The following is a 16,976-nucleotide window of genomic DNA, read 5'->3' as shown; positions in this document are numbered from 1 at the left end:
CTGATCAATCTAGGGTAAACCTGGTCTGGCCCTGGGGACTTATCAATCTTGATTTTTGACAAAATTTCCAGCACATCAACTTCCTCAATCTTGAGCTGTTCAAGCCTATGTCCCTGCTCCTCAAAGTTCTTATTCACAACAAGGTTCCTTTCTTTCGTGAAAACTGAAGCAAAAAACTCACTCAGGGCTTCCTCAATCTGCTCAAACTCCACGCACAAGTTCCCTACAGTATCCCTGATAGACCCTACCATCTCCCTCAACATGCTCTTATTCCTCATGTATGAGTAAAATGCCTTTGGGTTCTCCCTAATCTTTCCTGCCAAGCCTTTTTCGTGTCCCCTCCTGGCTCTCCTCAGTCCATTTCTGAGCTCCTTTCTAGTAATTCACCATTTTACAATATAAGCTTGAGTTTTAGAAATTAAAGTAGTATTTAACTGTAGATAGTGGGGGTAAATACAATTTAAACAATTTTGGAATTCATTACACTCAACAGATTTGGCTACATTAACTTCAGAAGCTTAAGGCTAGAAAAGCAAGATCATAAAAAATGGCAGGTCTGGTTACTTAGCCAAGGAACTGCAGACATGACAACTGCAATCCTTTCAGAGAGATATTTTTCGGTGTCAGAGCTAAATGAGTTTTGGAGAATTCACATTTTATGACACTTGGAAGTTATAAAATTCAGGCTTATTTTTTATTTCACCAGATCAAAGAAAGAATTTTAAATGAGGGATGCCATGATTCTGAAGTATGCCTGCTCAAGGACAGATAACACAGTATCATGAAACAGATCTTGGAAATTCTCTGATTTCAATTTATTTATATGTTCACAGAGACATGTTTGGACAGTTCACTGAGAGAAGATCACCAAAGTGAACTACAGTTAGGGCAGGACCACTGTAACCAGAAATGTAAGCAGAAATAAAGTGATTTTCCTCATTCATCATATGGGATGCAGGTTTAATCTCAGTTTAAAATTATGTGATGGAACACAACCCATTTAAAAGTCAGTAGAAAAATCTATTGAAGTCATGACTTGGAAAGCAATTAGCAGAATTGACTGCAAAGCATTGAGAATACAACCAGAACAAGGGACCAATGCATCCACAATAAAGAAATAAAACAAAACAATAGTTGGAGTAGAGGAGAGTTCAAGTAGTTTCCAGGGGACTGTGGCATGTATTTGGGCGATCTTAATAAAAGTAAATAACTCAGTTACTGTAAACTAGAAGAGAATTAATTGGGGGAAGTGAGAAGTAAAACTGAATGCAGAGCCTACATAGTTATGAACTATATTTTTGAGGTAAAACTGCTTGCTAAGTTTATATATTTTGTATAAAAATCATTAAATCTTATAGCAGAATTCTATTGGTTAAAATGATTTGGTATTTGGATATCTTTTAACATTAACATTTCATAACTGGACCATAAAGTAGAAATTTTGATAGCCAATTTGTATACAAGCCCCATAACTAGCAGTATGATAATGATCAGATAATCTACTTCCATGAGTTTAGTTATGGCCATGACACTGGAAACAACTCATGTCATCTTTGTCAAAAAAAATGTTTGTTTTACATTTTATCAAGAACAATCGTAGAATTAAAATGGAAACTTCATAATTGGTTTGGCTCAGTGCCATATTACACAGTAGATTTACTTAAAGTCAAAGCTGTTTAATGGAATCTTCAAAAATGTTAATGCCGACCTTGGTTGGAGGAGTTGCATAAGAGTTAAAAGTTAGGCCACATGATCTTCAGAGACTGGAACAAGCTTTTGAAGCTCACAATAACAAAACTGCCAGTAAGTTTAAAGCTGGAGGTTAACCATGTTTTTTAAAATGCATATTACATAGCACTTGGTACAGCTGGTAACCACTTTCTGGAAGCCAAAAAGTAACTTAGCCAGATGCCAACATCTTAATTAATTCAAGAAGTTTTTAATAATACATGCAGTGAAGTCTTAAAAAAAATCAATTGATATTTAAAACCGAGCGACCAAAGCATAAAACCTGAAATTCATATGTTAAACAAAAAAAAGCAAAGCCACTGAATCTGTTAGTGAAATTTGATAAGTTATTGATTTATATAAAAAGGAGAAATTATCACTTAAGGACAGTGAAAATCAAGACAAATGGCCTGATCCTTGCCTCAACCGCACTCAGGCTTTGTTAGCAGGTTTGAACAGATGAGGATCAAATCTTGGAATGAACAAACTAAAACCAAGATGAACAATTCTATGCAGGGTTCATTAAATGATAAAAAGGTACAAGACCCCCTTTTTCAATCTCTGAATTGCTGCTTAGCATCACTAATCTGGAAATGCTGTAAGGTTGCAAAGATATAATTAACTGAAAAACCTTCCATCAGTTCATATCAATTATTTACTTCACAAAGGGGAAAAAAAGCACTCAATTTTGAAAGCAACCACAACATGATTTATTTTTATTTTGTACAACTCTATGCTTTGAAAATAAGTATTAGGTTAAAAAAAATTAGCCAACAAAAGATCACAAAACATCATTTTGCTCCAACCTCAGAACAGAATAAAGTGGCATACAATCCTACACAGCTTTCCTTTACTAGGACATCTGGCAATCTGTCAGTTATACTTTAACTTCAAACCTTCTACAGCACTTTCAGTCAAATGGGTAGTTGTGTGGGTTTCTGGTGTTTTGGTTTGCGCTACAATTCAGGCACACTTTCCATTCTGATCAATTCAAATGACTCTAAAAACTCATCACAGTAATGGTACCGCAAAATTACCTTACACATGCCATGTCATGAAGAAAAACAGAAAATGCACCCTCCAGAAACAAACTAAATTTAAGTCTTTAACTCAATGTCATTTAACACATTTCTAGAATCCACTTTCCCCTGCAGACTTTCTTCAACATGCACGGTCAAAGACTTCATTTATACAAGTAAAATAAACTATATCCTTCAATTTTAAATTATGTTAAATTCCAGGCTCCAATCAGACTCCAATACATGAGATAGAAAACAAGGTTAAAGGAGAATGTATTTTCAAATCTTTTTCCCCAAATTTGGAGTCTGATGTACCCAAAACATTGTTACACTATAACCTCTCCAGTCCAGAAATTAAATGTCCTAAACACCAAATGTCTTTTTGAGCTGGCAGAATGACTCACCACATGATTGCTTCATCTTCACCAAATCAGGAAGGTGTGGGCTCAACTGATCTTCAGGTAAGAAAATGGTGGGTGATGGGGGAGGGGCACAAAGACTGTGTAGTGGGGGAAAATAGCTTGAGGTTACAAAGCCACTTGATCTGTGTCATTATGCTCATTCGGCCTCTTCTATTGGTCTACTTCTCTATCTCTCCCTCTCTCAGACTCTCACACCATTTTTCTATCTCTTTCTCACCTTTCTTCTGTTCTCCCTCTCCTCTTCTTCTGCAGCAATGCTTTTGAGCAGTCCCAAGCATTCGCAGGGCATAGTTTTAAAACAAAAGCCTTCACCATTGCAGCACAATGTAAGCATGCTACACTTAAAATTAAAGGGGAAGTCATAATGCAACTAGATAAGGGTGTTTTAGTGAAAACCTTGTAAGAGGCAGATTGCATGGGTGTCCTAATAGCTAACAAGAATATGCAGCACGAGAAGCTATGTGCGCAGCGCTAAGTTTGGTGACCTTGATCATATACTGTATGAATGGTTGTGGCAACATAGTGATGAGAGGGTCACTATCTTAAAAACAATGGCTGTGGAAAAAGCCCGTCAGTTTTACACTAATTTAAGAATTTACACTCCAAGTATTCCCAAGGTAAGCTGCAGAAGAACATGGACAAGGTATTTCCCATTTAAAGGCTACAAACTGATAAAGCTAGTGTACAAAACTTTACAAATAGAAAGGCTGCCAAACATGTCTAGTTAAAGGTTGAGATACAGAGTCTTTAACAAATAAATCAAGCAGACGACAACAGTCTTTTTTTTGAGGTTTCTGCCACACCACACACCTGCTGATGCAGAGGAGATGGCGGTACAAAGTTGCAAAGATCTAGAAAGCTCACCATGCTCCTATATGCAAATGCTAATATTTTAAAAGGGTGAATAAACACTATTTCTTCCTGAGTAGGCCAAATCTGTGTGCATCACTCATCAGCTCCTGAGTAACTCCACAATCATTTTCTCCCCAGTGGTTGTGCACACTTTCAGAAGACTCGGTTGGTTATTTACTGCAAAATTGTATTTTTGGACAGTTCACCTCCTGTGGGACAGCAAGATTTTGACAACGTCTTCCTACATATTTATCCCCAGTTGCTCATCTTAAATTCAATCAAAAGGATATTAAATCAAAGAAATGTCACTACAGGAGATTCTGTGTTAGCTTGCAATACTGGTGGTGCTTGAAGATTAGATTAGATTAGATTAGATTACTTACAGTGTGGAAACAAGCCCTTTGGCCCAACATGTCCACACCGCCCCGCCGAAGCGCAACCCACACATACCCCTACATCTACCCCTTACCTAACACTACGGGCAATTTAGCATGGCCAATTCACCTGACCTGCACATCTTTGGACTGTGGGAGGAAACCGGAGCACCCGGAGGAAACCCACGCAGACACGGGGAGAATGTGCAAACTCGACACAGTCAGTCGCCTGAGGCGGGAATTGAACCCGGGTCTCTGGCGCTGTGAGGCAGCAGTGCTAACCACTGTGCCACCGTGCCGCCACCGTGCTGTTGCATTTAAGAAGATCTTCAATACAAATATTCTAGTGTTTGACAAATGTATGGAACAGTGGCATTACAAGACCCTTACAAAAAGCAGCCAGAAGTCATGAGCTTTTGGGAGTTTAATGAAGATACTGCAAAAGGAAATATTTAGGATGTGAGTAGACCAAAGCCAAGGAAGCTGATCTCTTGCATTACACCAAGCGAATGAAAAGAATGTCGACATTGTCTTCCCTGTCTCAGTCAATGTGATCAAGCAAAACTATAATGTTGCTGCTCCAGTTGTGTAACAAGTAACAGATTCAACGACATTTAAGACAGTTTTACACCACAAGTCTATGAATAATGACAACAGTGAAGAAGCTAATGCTCCCCAAGAGATTACCCTTCAGAAAGGGAAAAAAGTAGCTTCCTGCTTCATTGGCTTTCCATAGCAATAAAGTTTTATCAGCTGAGAAGATGCAATCCATGTGCACAGAATCCAAGAAAAATTAATAAAGCAGCATCCAAAATAAATGAATGAAATTGTAGGAAATGTTTGGTGATGAAGTCGTAAAATCCTGTCTGCTCAGACCATCGTGAAGCTCGATCTCATTAACCAGCATACTGGACAAGAGACAGAACCCAACTGTTGCTATTGATGATCACAACTTTCTTTTCTGCTGTATCTAACTGTTATAGAAATAAAACAGTATATAGAGTAACTTAAGTTTCTTTCGATGCAAGGCCAACATTTTTTTTGCCCATCCCTAATTGCCCGGAGGGAAGTAAGAGTCAACCACATTGCTGTGGCTCTGGAGTAACATATCGGCCCCACCAGGCAAGGGTGATAGATTTCCTTTCCTAAAAATACATGAGTGAACCAAATTTGTTTATACAACAATCAACAACACTAGCTTTTGATTTCAGATTTTTACTGAATTCAAATTTCATCAGCTGCCATGGTCAGATTTTCATTCAAGTCCCCAGAATGTCAACTGGGGATTCTGAATAATGAGTGACATTATCAATACACCACCAATTGCCTCAATGTAATTTTCACTATTTCAGTACAGTTCTTTGGGAACATAAATACTGGTAACAATTTTTATTACAGCTTTATAATGTTTTAGATTGATCTATGCTTCAAGTAAATATTTATCCCATGGTATTTTCCTGTTCATATATTAGTGGTTTGACATTTCAATGTTCCATGTTCCAGAAATTTCTGAAATCCAAGAATGGCTTTGCACAAAGCATTCCAAGAGACAGTGGTGATCAGAGTTGAGAGTGCGTTGCTGGAAAAGCACAGCAGGTCAGGCAGCATCCGAGGAGCAGGAAAATCGATACTTTGGGCCGGAACCCTTCCCGGCCCGAAATATCGATTTTCCTGCTCCTCAGTTGCTGCCTGACCTATTGTGCTTTTCCAGCAACACAAAGCATTCCAGACCAGAGACATTGTGGTGTACAATGTTCAAAGGTCTCCCAACTAAACTACTGAGAAATTCACACGTGTAAAATTTATGTTTGCCAAAATCAAACATTGACTTACTCTTCTTCTTACTTTTGGCTCAATTTAGCAACCTCCAGAAAATTTTGGGCAAAGGTTGATAAAAGCCAAGACATGGAAATCCCAAAAAGTGCACAATCATTCCTGAGGTTAACCTTCAAACATCTAACAGTTTATTTTAAAAAAACTCTGTCTAGATAAGGCAACTATCAATTACAGCATACAGTAATCAGGAGCCAAATGGAAAGAATTCACTCTTCTCATGACGTGATTAGTTCTCTCATAAGCATTAATAAGCTCATATTAATCAATAAAATACACAGAACCATGTCAACCTTTCAGGCTAATAATTCTTCTACAACCAAAGTGACACCCAACAGATTCCACTTACCTAAACTGCCTTGACTTCTGTTTGCATCCTATGCACCTATTGACATCCAGAGGATAGTCACCAGCTAGCCATTACACAGTCACAGATCTGACATGGTCTCACTGAGTGGTGGAATGAGCTCAAAGGGCCATCCCTGCTTCTTCTTCTTGTGCACTTGTGTACATATCAAATGAATGAACAATCAAACTTAGTTCTGATAACGTTGGAAAAAGATCAAACTCAAGAATATCTCAAAATTTGCATGACCATCAATCCAACATACCATGAGTAAACATGTGGTTCCAGTTTACAGCACTCAGCAGCAACTGCCTACCTTTTGCAACCAAACTATGGGCAGCATCAAACATGGAGCTAGAACCAAATCATGTTTATAGTGAGCCATAAAATATTAACGATCCAGCAGCTGTTATGCCAAGGTTTAAATTGCCTCATCAGCTGTGTGGCAGATGTGCCTTCCATATGGTTCAAAGACTGATGTGCAATATGTTATGATGTGCAGCTGCCTTAACATTCTAGGTATATATAATGTACTTGTATAAGACCATATAAAAGGGAACTCGAGTAGGACATTAAGTCCCTGAGCCTGCCCTGCCATTGGAATTTATCTTAGCCTTAAATATACAGAAAGACTCCAACTGAACAGTGCCCTGTGAAAAAAAGAGTTCAATACACTCACAAGCTTCTTAAAAACAATTTATCCTCATCTCTGTCTTAAATTGGTGTCTCGGAATAAAGGGGCAATGTCCTCTGGTCCTAGACTCCCACATGAGGGGAAACACCATCTCAGAATTCACTGTCAAGCCCCTCAAGAATATAAGTTTCATTGAGATAACCTCTCATTCTTCTAAACTCCAGAGAATAGATTCTCAACCTGTTTAACCTTTGCTCATAAGACAATCCCTCCATACCAGGAATCATCCAAGTGAACTCTCTCTGAACTGCCTCTAGTGAAATGATGTTGTTTCTTGAATAAGGGAACCAAACTGCTCACAGACTTCCCGACTCTTATACTCCAGCCTCCTCAAAATATAGTCCAGCATTCCATCAGACTTCTTGATTAGCTGCTGCAATTGCTTAATGGAGATTCTCACCAATATAGTATTAACAAAGTGATAGATCTGCTGTGAGGTTAGCTCTCCATTTCGGCTGCTTAGTGATGTCTCATGTCAACCAGAGACTCTGTCACTGAACAAACTTCCTTTTTCCAACCAGAAATTCAGTTCACAGCTTGGACCATGCACTAAACCACAGAGAACTTCCTGTCAGCAGCTTATAAAGTATTTTGAACAATTATTCAGGAACTGTTCATCTACAGCAATCTTGATTAGCATCAGAACCTTCCCTTGCCACCACAAGAAGTGCAAAACCTGCCCCCACACCACCCCTCTCACCTCCATCTAAGTCTGCAAAGGATCCTTCCACATTTACCTGTACTTCCACACGTCATCTACTGTATTCATTGCTCTCAAATGTGGTCTCTTCTACACTGGGGAGACAGGACACCAAACTGTGGATCATTTCAGGGAACATCTTTGGGACACACACTCTAAACAACTCTACCGCCCTGTGGCCAAACAATTCAACTCCTCCTGCCATTCTGCCAAGGACAAGCAAGTCTGGGCCTCCTCCACTGCCAAACTCTAGCCACCCGATGCCTGGAGAACGCCTCATCTTCCGCCTTGAGACCCTCCAAACACATGGGATCAACTTGGATTTCACCAGTTTCCTCATTTCCCCTCCCCTCACCTTATCCCAGATTCAACCTTCCAACTCAGCACCACCCTCAAGACCTGTCCATCTTTCTTCCCAGATATCCGCTCCATCCTCCTCTCTGATCTGTCACCCTAAAACCCACTCCCTCACCTTTATGTATCTATCGCATTCCCAGCTACCTTTTCTTCCCCCGCTCCATTTTCCTCTCAGCTCCCTTGGTCCACCCCCCTCATTCCTGATGAAGAGCTCATGCTCAAAACGTCAATTCTCCTGCTCATCGGATGCTGCCTCACCGGTTGCGCTTTTCCATCACTACACTTTTCGAATAGCATCAGAAGTGTTCAGTTACTGAAAAAATAGACTGAAAACCACAAAATACTTAGATCATTCATTGAGGTCACAAGAAACTCTACCTGAGATGATATTAATATATATCGGAACTTCATGTACTGACATACAATTAGGGCGTATGCTACTTGTGTTTTTCACTCAATACCTTCAGAATTCATACTTCAACTGTGAAAATGAATAATACAAGTTTAGATACACCCAGAACCACATCCCATTGTTCAGTCCACAACTGCAGATGATCAGTAAAGATTCTTTCATTCTCACGAGTTGAACAATACAGTACACCTTTAACAGCACAACCAAGTGCCATTGTTCATTTAGAAATGCCGAAAGTCGGCACTTGGAAGAAGATCCTTTAAGATACCATCCAAGATATTACTGATGAAGACACTAAATAGAGTGTGGTCACGGCGAATCTGACTTCACTCTCAAGAACAGTTTTAGCAAACTTTTTATCCACACAACTTTTATTTTTCTCTTTTTGATTTGTGCCTTGTAGATAGTTGACAGGTTTTAAGAGGTTAGGAAGTGAATAACTCGCTGCAGGATTCCTAGCCTTTGATCTGCTCTTCTAGCCACTGCGTTTATATGGCTAGTCTGGTTTAATTTTGAGTCAATGGTAATCCCAAGGATACTGATCATGAGGGGACTTAGCAATGGTAATAGCACAGAATGTCAAGGGGTAATTGTTATATCCTCTCTTGTTGGAGATGGTTATTGCCAGACACTTGTGTGGTCCAAATATTATTTGTGACTTTTAGCCCAAGCCTGGATATTGTCAAGGTCTTGCCACATTTGAAGCAACATTTGGGGCAAGTTTTTAAATATCTTAGAACTGGAGTAAATAGTACTAAACACCTACAATCAGCTACCTATGCTATTCAAAAGGTGCCTCATAGGAGCATTCTTAAACAAAACATGACATCAAAAAAGTATATTTTATGAATTGTCTTCAAAGCAAGAAAATGAAGTAGAGACAGAAAACTGTAACATCCTCATCCTGGGTCCTAGGCGAGTGAATGCACAGGCACCAAATTCTGCAGCAATTATAATGGGAAATGTACAAGCAGCCAACATTTAGGGAGCAGAGATATCTCAGAGGATTCCGGGTTGAAGAAGATCACATTGTCAGGAAGGGGCAAGGACATGGAAGGATCTGAAAACTGGAATAGGAGCTTTAAAGTAAAATTGTGTTTGGAGCTAAGTAAGTTAGCTAGCACAGGGTTAAGTGGGATATGCTGTGAATTAAGACAAGGGCAGCAGAATTTTAGATGTCAAGTTTACAGAGTGTAGAATGTGTGAGACAGCCTGGACTACAATGGAATAGGTGAGTCCAGAACTATCAAAGCATGAATGAGGGTTTAAGGAGAACATGAACTAATGCAGAGGCAGTGTTATGGACACAGAAAAAGGAAGTTTTAGGGATGGTGTGAGTGAGGTCAGAAGCTTGTCTCAGGATCAAATATTACATCAATATCACAATCAGAATCTTACACTGTTGCCAGGGAGAGGAATGTGGTTGGTAGCTGGGAAATGGAGTTTGGATCTGGAGTTCATGTTTAATTTGGAAAATAGAAAACAATACTGCTCATTCAGTACTGGATAATCAGTTTGATCATTTCGCATTAATGCTGGGAACAAGAGAGTTGGTGGTGAAGTAGAGCTTCTGTTGGTGAGAAAAATAACTCTGTGCCTTCGGATGGTGTCACCAAGGAGCAGCATTTAATGAGTAATAGGATGAAGCTAAGGTTATATCCTTGTGGAACACCAGACATAACAATGAAAATATAGGACTCGAAGCTATTTCAAGTGATTCTGTGGTTAAAACTGGGGAACTATAAATGGAAACCTCTAAGCATTGCCCCACCCAGATAGATGACAGTGTAGAAGTTTTTGGAAAAGGCAAACATATTACAGACTGTAGTCAAATCAAGAGGAACAAAGTGGGAAAGTCATCCTATGGCCAAACTGTGACATGAGCGAAAACATGATTGGAGGAATTCAAATATGGAGTTCCAGAAAAGGTAAGGACGAGATTTGGGAAGTGACATACTCAGTCTTTGGCGGAAAGGAAGGTTGGAGATATGAAAGCAGTTTGTAAGGATGGTGGGGTCAAGTGCAGTTTTGCTTCAAAGAGGAGCACCATCGTGACAGCACGTTTAAAATGCGAGATGATGTTCTGGGAGATGGGTTTTAAACAGTTTCTTTAAAAAAAGAGGAAGTGAGAAAGGGACAGCATTCCAGAGTGTGTTCCCAAATAAATGTCCAGTTTCCCTTTGAGGGATTGGCGTCATCAGTATTTGACAGTTAACTGTAATCAGACCAAGAACTGTGAAATCCCCGTTCACTCATCCAACTGATGGCGACAGAATGAGAACATAAGAGGGGGAATCTCGTAACACCCGCTCCTTACATCCATCACAAATCAGAATGGAAATGAAATGTATTGAAGATTGGAATTGAAAAGAATGGGAGATCTGAAATCTGTTGGAGTTGTGCAGTTGAAGACAATGTGAATTAAGTCAGGTTGATTTCGGTCCCTAAAGACCGCTGGAGGGGTTGCGGTAAATGCTCAGATGTTCAATGAGGAAGGACGCCGCCGGATTTCCAGCGCCTCCCCCCCTTCGCCTCATTGTGTCTGGAGAGCGCGCGTTTGATTTTACACAAACCATATGGCACACCTTTCAGCTCGCAGCACGCCTTATCGGCAGCAAACGAACCTGCTAATAGACGTTGCCCCTATCTCAACAGGAAACCACAGAACAAGAAGGAGGCTAATTAGATCAGGAATGAGGACACCAAGCCATTTCAGAACCTCTATCCACAGCGTTTTACAGTCAGTAAAATGATTCAAAGAAGATTGAACGTCTGTTATTTTGGTTTCGGAAGAAATGTATTTCTTACAATATTTGAAATATTTAACGTGTCGCGGCTAGCTTCTATTCTTGAGTCTTTTGTACGCTGATTCCACGTTAATTATTCATGTTGGTCCCACGTAACTTTCACCATCAAAATGGATCGATTCCTCATTCTGTTTGAGCTCATTGGCTGAGCTGGTATAACTCTAGCGCGTTAAAATTAACCAGGCTAAAGCGCCACTTCCCCAAATTATAATCTCGAAGCCCTTTCAACAAAGCAGCTCCGTTGGCCCCAGCAGCCAACAAGGCTCCAATGAAAGTTTCACTCTCAGTTGGGCCGAAGGGCCTGTTTCCATGCTGTAAATCCCTAGGACTCTTCTTGTCACCAAGTTTCAAATAACACTGATAGCAACAACGTGGGGGTCAATACTTCAGCAGTTGAAATGGCATCGCCTAGTTTAACCATCTGAAATTAAATTGACGTTAACTCGGTGAGATCCCATTAATCCCGATTTATTGATTTCACAACCGAGAATCACACAGAACAACGGGATCTGAAAAGAAACACTTACAGATTTCAGAAATTTCAAGGAACCCACGTAGTCTCTCTCCGTTTTTAAAATCTCATTCATCACACAAACTCGTAAACGGAGCTGCCGATCTGTGTCCTTTCCACTCTCCACTCCATTTTCGGGGTGACTTTCTTCATCCATGTTCCTGCGCTCCGAGAAATAAACAAGGGACTGGTTTAAACAAAAAGAGTCGAGAATGTGGATTTCTTCCGCTGCACAGCTGGCGGCTTCTTTAAAACACTTCCAAATCAGCTTGGTTTCGATCTACTCTCATTTTGTGATATGTTTTCATCTGTATGGAAAATACTTGGTCGATTGAGCTGGCTTTCCTAGTCAGTTCTGTTCAAAAAAGCGCCACAAACCATTCATGAGCAGAGCTCAGTGTTGTTGTTGCTGCTGCCGCTTTGAGAAGTCCCAACTGCACTCCGTTACAGGACACTTTTCAACGTGAAACTGATGAGTTACTGCACATTTGTTCCTAAACTTCCGCCGAACTTGCCTCCAGCTGGCGGAAGAAAGCCAAAAAAACAAACACCATATCACAACCCCAGAGAAAAGGTGGAAATGACGGGCTGCGAATTACCAAAATCTGCAGCAGCCGCTACTGTCCAGCCAAATTCCGCTTTTCTATTTTTTTACCAATTAGACAACAGGCACATGCTCAGTGAAGGGACCGTCAGCAAAAATCTCGTGTAAAACTCAAGTGAAACGACACGGTGCAGGGTCCCGAAAGCGACTCGACGAAAACGACAAAGCGTTTATACCCAAAAATTCAGGATTTTCGAAATAAGTTGTTTTCTACTTTTGCAAAATTCGGGGTCCATCAAGGTCAAAATGCGCTACTGTATCAGGACAAATCTTTGCCCAGCTGAGCATGATCTGAGTTAGAAAGCTGCCAGTCAGTGCAAGGTATACATTTGACTGGTTTGGATTATTAAACCATTGTCATAGAAGGTTTCAGCAGTTGGAATTCTAGTCTATTTTCAAGTTAAAATGACTTTAGAGACAGGTAATACCGTTCAATACGTCACCCTAAAAAGTGCAATGTTAGAGATAGTCCCTTACTGAGAAAACACTTTGCCTATAATTTTGCTGCTATGGTCTGCAACAAGACGATTCCTTTCCTCAACGAGAAATCGTGCATTAATATAAAGTGGGGTTTCATTATTTTTATGTTGGGACATACATGAAACATAGGGAGAAACTACGAAACATGGATATTTGGTATTTGTGAGACCATATTCATTTACTGTAGAGGGCGATCTTTACAGATGTAGCGAAGATCAAGCTCAGAAGCAGACTTCGGGACAACCAAGACAAAATTGTGAATTTATTCTCCAAAAATGACAAAACATGAACAAAATCAAAGACATTCAAGTGTAATAAACTGTTCGACGTAAATACAAATTAATATATTTCCCCATCAAGTCTTATAACGTGACTGAGACTGACACCAACGTCAAATAATCTTAAAGACTCAAGCTTTGGCAGGGAGGCAAATGAGAAAATGCGTGATAAACATGTAAGATCCGACGCGAATAATATGATTAAAACCCGACAGAACGAGGAATATGATAGAAACTGGTAAAGGGTTCATGAATCAGTTCTGAAGAAGGATCATTGGTTCAGAAACGTTAACTCTGCTTTCTCGGCACTGATGCTGCTGAGTTTCTCCATTTTCTGTGAAGAGTTCGTGAATGATGTAAGAAACCTTTTCCCATCCGAAGAATGGTAACTCGTTCCTGGTGTGAAGTTTGTTGAAGAAGAATTTCTGGAGTAACTGAACAACAAAGCAAATACTCTATTTTAGATAGGCCAGGGTGACACTCCAGTTCATTTCAGAATCCTTACAGTGTGGAAGCAGGCCATTCGGCCCATCAAGTCCACACCAATCCGCTGAAGAGCACCTCTCGATCCCATCACCCTGGATTTCCCGTTGGCTAATCCACCAAAGCTACATATCCCTGTATACAATGGAAAATTTAGCATGGCTAATCCACCTAAATTAGTGGGTGGCACAGTGGTTAGCACTGCTGCCTCACAGGGTTCAATTCCGCCTCAGGCAACTTTCTGTGTGGAGTTTGCACATTCTGCCCGGGTGCTCTTCCCACAATCCAAAAATGTGCAGGTTAGGTGAATTGGCCATGTTAAATTGCCTGTAGTTTTAGGTGAAGGGGTAAATGTAGGGGAATGGATCTGGGTGGGTTGTGCTTCAGTGGGTCGGTATGGACTTGTTGGGCTGAAGGACCTGTTTCCACATTGTAAGTAATCTAATCTAACCTGCACAACTTTGATCTGTGAGAGGAAACCAAAGCACACCATGCAGAGACAGGGAGAATGTGCAGTCTGCAGACAGGTTGGAATTGAACCTGGGTCCCGAGCACTGTGATGCAGCAATGCTAATCACTGAGCCATTGTGCTGCCCCTTTTTTTGATAAATTTAAGGAATGCAGATACCCATTTAAAAACTAGTATTGAAAAGGATGATGATGTCCCAACATCTTTGAAACTGAGCTGAAATCAAATGATTCCAACTATAAAAATCTATAACAATGGTTGGAAACTTCCTTCATCCTTTGAAGACATCTGGATGTTTGGTAAGGTAAAGTTTGGTGGGTAGGTAAATGACTATAAAAGATGATCTGCAGCTGGAAGGTTCTGCTCCAAATACTGCACAGTTCCACAGAAAACCTTTTTTTAGACTTCTTAGTTTTGGTGTGTTGCTGGTTCAGAAGTTCCTCTTCTTGCACTTCCTCATTGCCTCTGATATACCTTTGCTTTAAACGCAGGCTGCCCCATTTTTGTTTGATTGTGCTCGTTGCAGAAAATTTGTTCAAAACCTCTCTCACGTCTTGATATTTATATCAAAACTCCGAAATGATGCCTTCAGACTATCCTTGCAGAGCTTCCTCTGTCTGCCGTGAGAGTACACCTCAAACTCAAGATCCCGATTAAAGACTGCCATGGTAAGTGAGGGTCAGACAGTTTGGTTACTTAGCCAACCCAATTCAGTTGTTATTGTTTCAGTGCAATTTGGACACTTGGCATGCCAGCTTGTGTGATTACTTCAGTGAATGGCATTTTGTCCTCCCATCTGATTGTTAGATCTTCTATCACACCAAACGTCACCAGATATTCAATGCTGACCATAAATTTGTCAGGGTACCAATGATGAAACATCTTCTGGCTGTGTAAACTAGGTGATCAAAAACAACCTTTTAGAAAAAAGTGCAGCCAAAATTCAAGTCATGCAAAGTGGGACTTGAAGCATTGCACAGCAGTCAATGCTGTGAGAGCAAAAAAAAAAGGCTGTTTATAAAATTAAGCCAGATGGGAAAAGTGACTTTCCTCAACTGTTTTTAGTTTGGAGTAACCTGTTCAACTTGAGCATTTTCACAAGATAATTTAACATTACAGTCCATTGAATTATTCAGGTTGTTGGGATGAGGAGGAATGAAAGCACAAAGTCAAATCATATTGTCTGTTTAAATTACTGAGGACAGAATAGTCTGAATAGGTGCATGTTTGCAAAGTAAATATCTATGTTTCTTTGCATTTGTGAGATGTGAGCATCCCTGGTGGGGTATCACTGCTGGGACTAGCATTTATTGTCAATCATTATTTGTAATCAAGAAGGTGGTGATGAGCTTGAATGCTGCAGTCTTTGGATGTAGAGATATCCACAATGCTGTTAGGGTGAGATTCAGGATTTTGATCCCGTAACAATGAAGGAATTACAATATAATTCCAAGTCAGGATGGAGAATGGCTTGGATAGGAGCTTGCAGGTGGCGATTTTCTTATGTATCTGCTGACTTTGTATGTCTTAGTGGTAGTGACCATGAGTTTGGAAGATGCTGTCTGAGGAGCCTTGATGAATTTCTGCAGTGCACTACACACATTCCTGCTACTGAGCATTGGAGGTAGAGGGAGTGAATGTGATGCCAGTCAACTAGGCTACATTGTCCTCGATGGTATCAAGCTTCTTGGTTGTTGTTAGAGCTACACTCCAGTCAAGGGGGGTGTATTCCATCCATTCCTGACTTGTGCCTTGAAGATAATGGGCAAGTTTTAGAGAATGTTACTCACTACAGGATTCCTAGCATTTGACCTGCTATTGTAGCCCCAGAACACACATGACTAGTCAGATAACTAGGAGAAAGTGAGGACTGCAAATGCTGGAGATCAGAGTCAAGAAAAGCACAGCAGGTCAGGCAGCATCCCAGGAGCAGGAGAATCGATGTTTTGGGCATAAGCACTTCATCAGGAATAATAGCTTCCAGATAACTCCCAACATATTGACAGTGGGATATTCAGCAATGGTAATGCTATTGAATGTCAATACATGATGGTTAGGTTCTCTCTTGTTGAATATGATCATTGCCTGGCATATATGTGGCATGAATATTACTAGCCAATTTTCAGCCCCAGCCTGAATATTATCCAGGTATTGCTACATTTGAACACGAACTGCTTCAGCATCTGAGGAGTCTCTAATGATGTTGAATATGGTGAATCATTGTGAAAATCCCCATATCTGACCTTACGATGGAGTGAAGGTCATTGATGAAGCAGTTGATGATGGTCAGGTCCAGGACACTACCCTGAGGAACTCCTGCCGAGATTTCCTGGAGCTGAGATGACTCATCTCCAATCACCATAATTTTCTTCCTTTGTGCCAGGAATGACTCCAACAAGTGGAGAGTTTTCCAAGAGTCCCATTACTCCAAGTTGCTAGGACTCCTTAATGTCAAATTCAGTCATATGTAGCTTTGATGTCAAGGACAGTCACTCTCACCTCAGTCAGGAATTCAGCTCTTTAATCGATATTTCAATCAGAGGTTGAATGGCCCTAGCAAAACCAAAACTGAGCAATGTTAAGCAGGTTATTGCTATGAAAGTGCTA

At 40.4% G+C, this 16,976-nt stretch overlaps 1 protein-coding gene across 1 annotated transcript in view; it reads right to left on the bottom strand.

The window, feature by feature from the left end:
- prex1 (phosphatidylinositol-3,4,5-trisphosphate-dependent Rac exchange factor 1) overlaps positions 1-12,649 on the bottom strand; it is a 224,052-nt gene extending 211,403 nt beyond the window's left edge. The window contains exon 1 of the mRNA XM_043710358.2: positions 12,072-12,649. Coding sequence (XP_043566293.2) covers positions 12,072-12,212 — 141 coding nt within the window. The 5' untranslated portion in view covers positions 12,213-12,649. The remainder of the gene's footprint in view (positions 1-12,071) is intronic.
- Positions 12,650-16,976: the final 4,327 nt, after the last annotated feature.

This window comes from Chiloscyllium plagiosum, unplaced genomic scaffold (genome assembly GCF_037043375.1).
Source record: "Chiloscyllium plagiosum isolate Xiang-an unplaced genomic scaffold, Cpla_swu_hap1 HiC_scaffold_15, whole genome shotgun sequence".
Classification (NCBI taxonomy): domain Eukaryota; kingdom Metazoa; phylum Chordata; class Chondrichthyes; order Orectolobiformes; family Hemiscylliidae; genus Chiloscyllium; species Chiloscyllium plagiosum.
The sequence above is the reverse complement of the archived record's forward strand: the minus strand, read 5'-3'. Positions and strand labels throughout refer to the sequence as shown.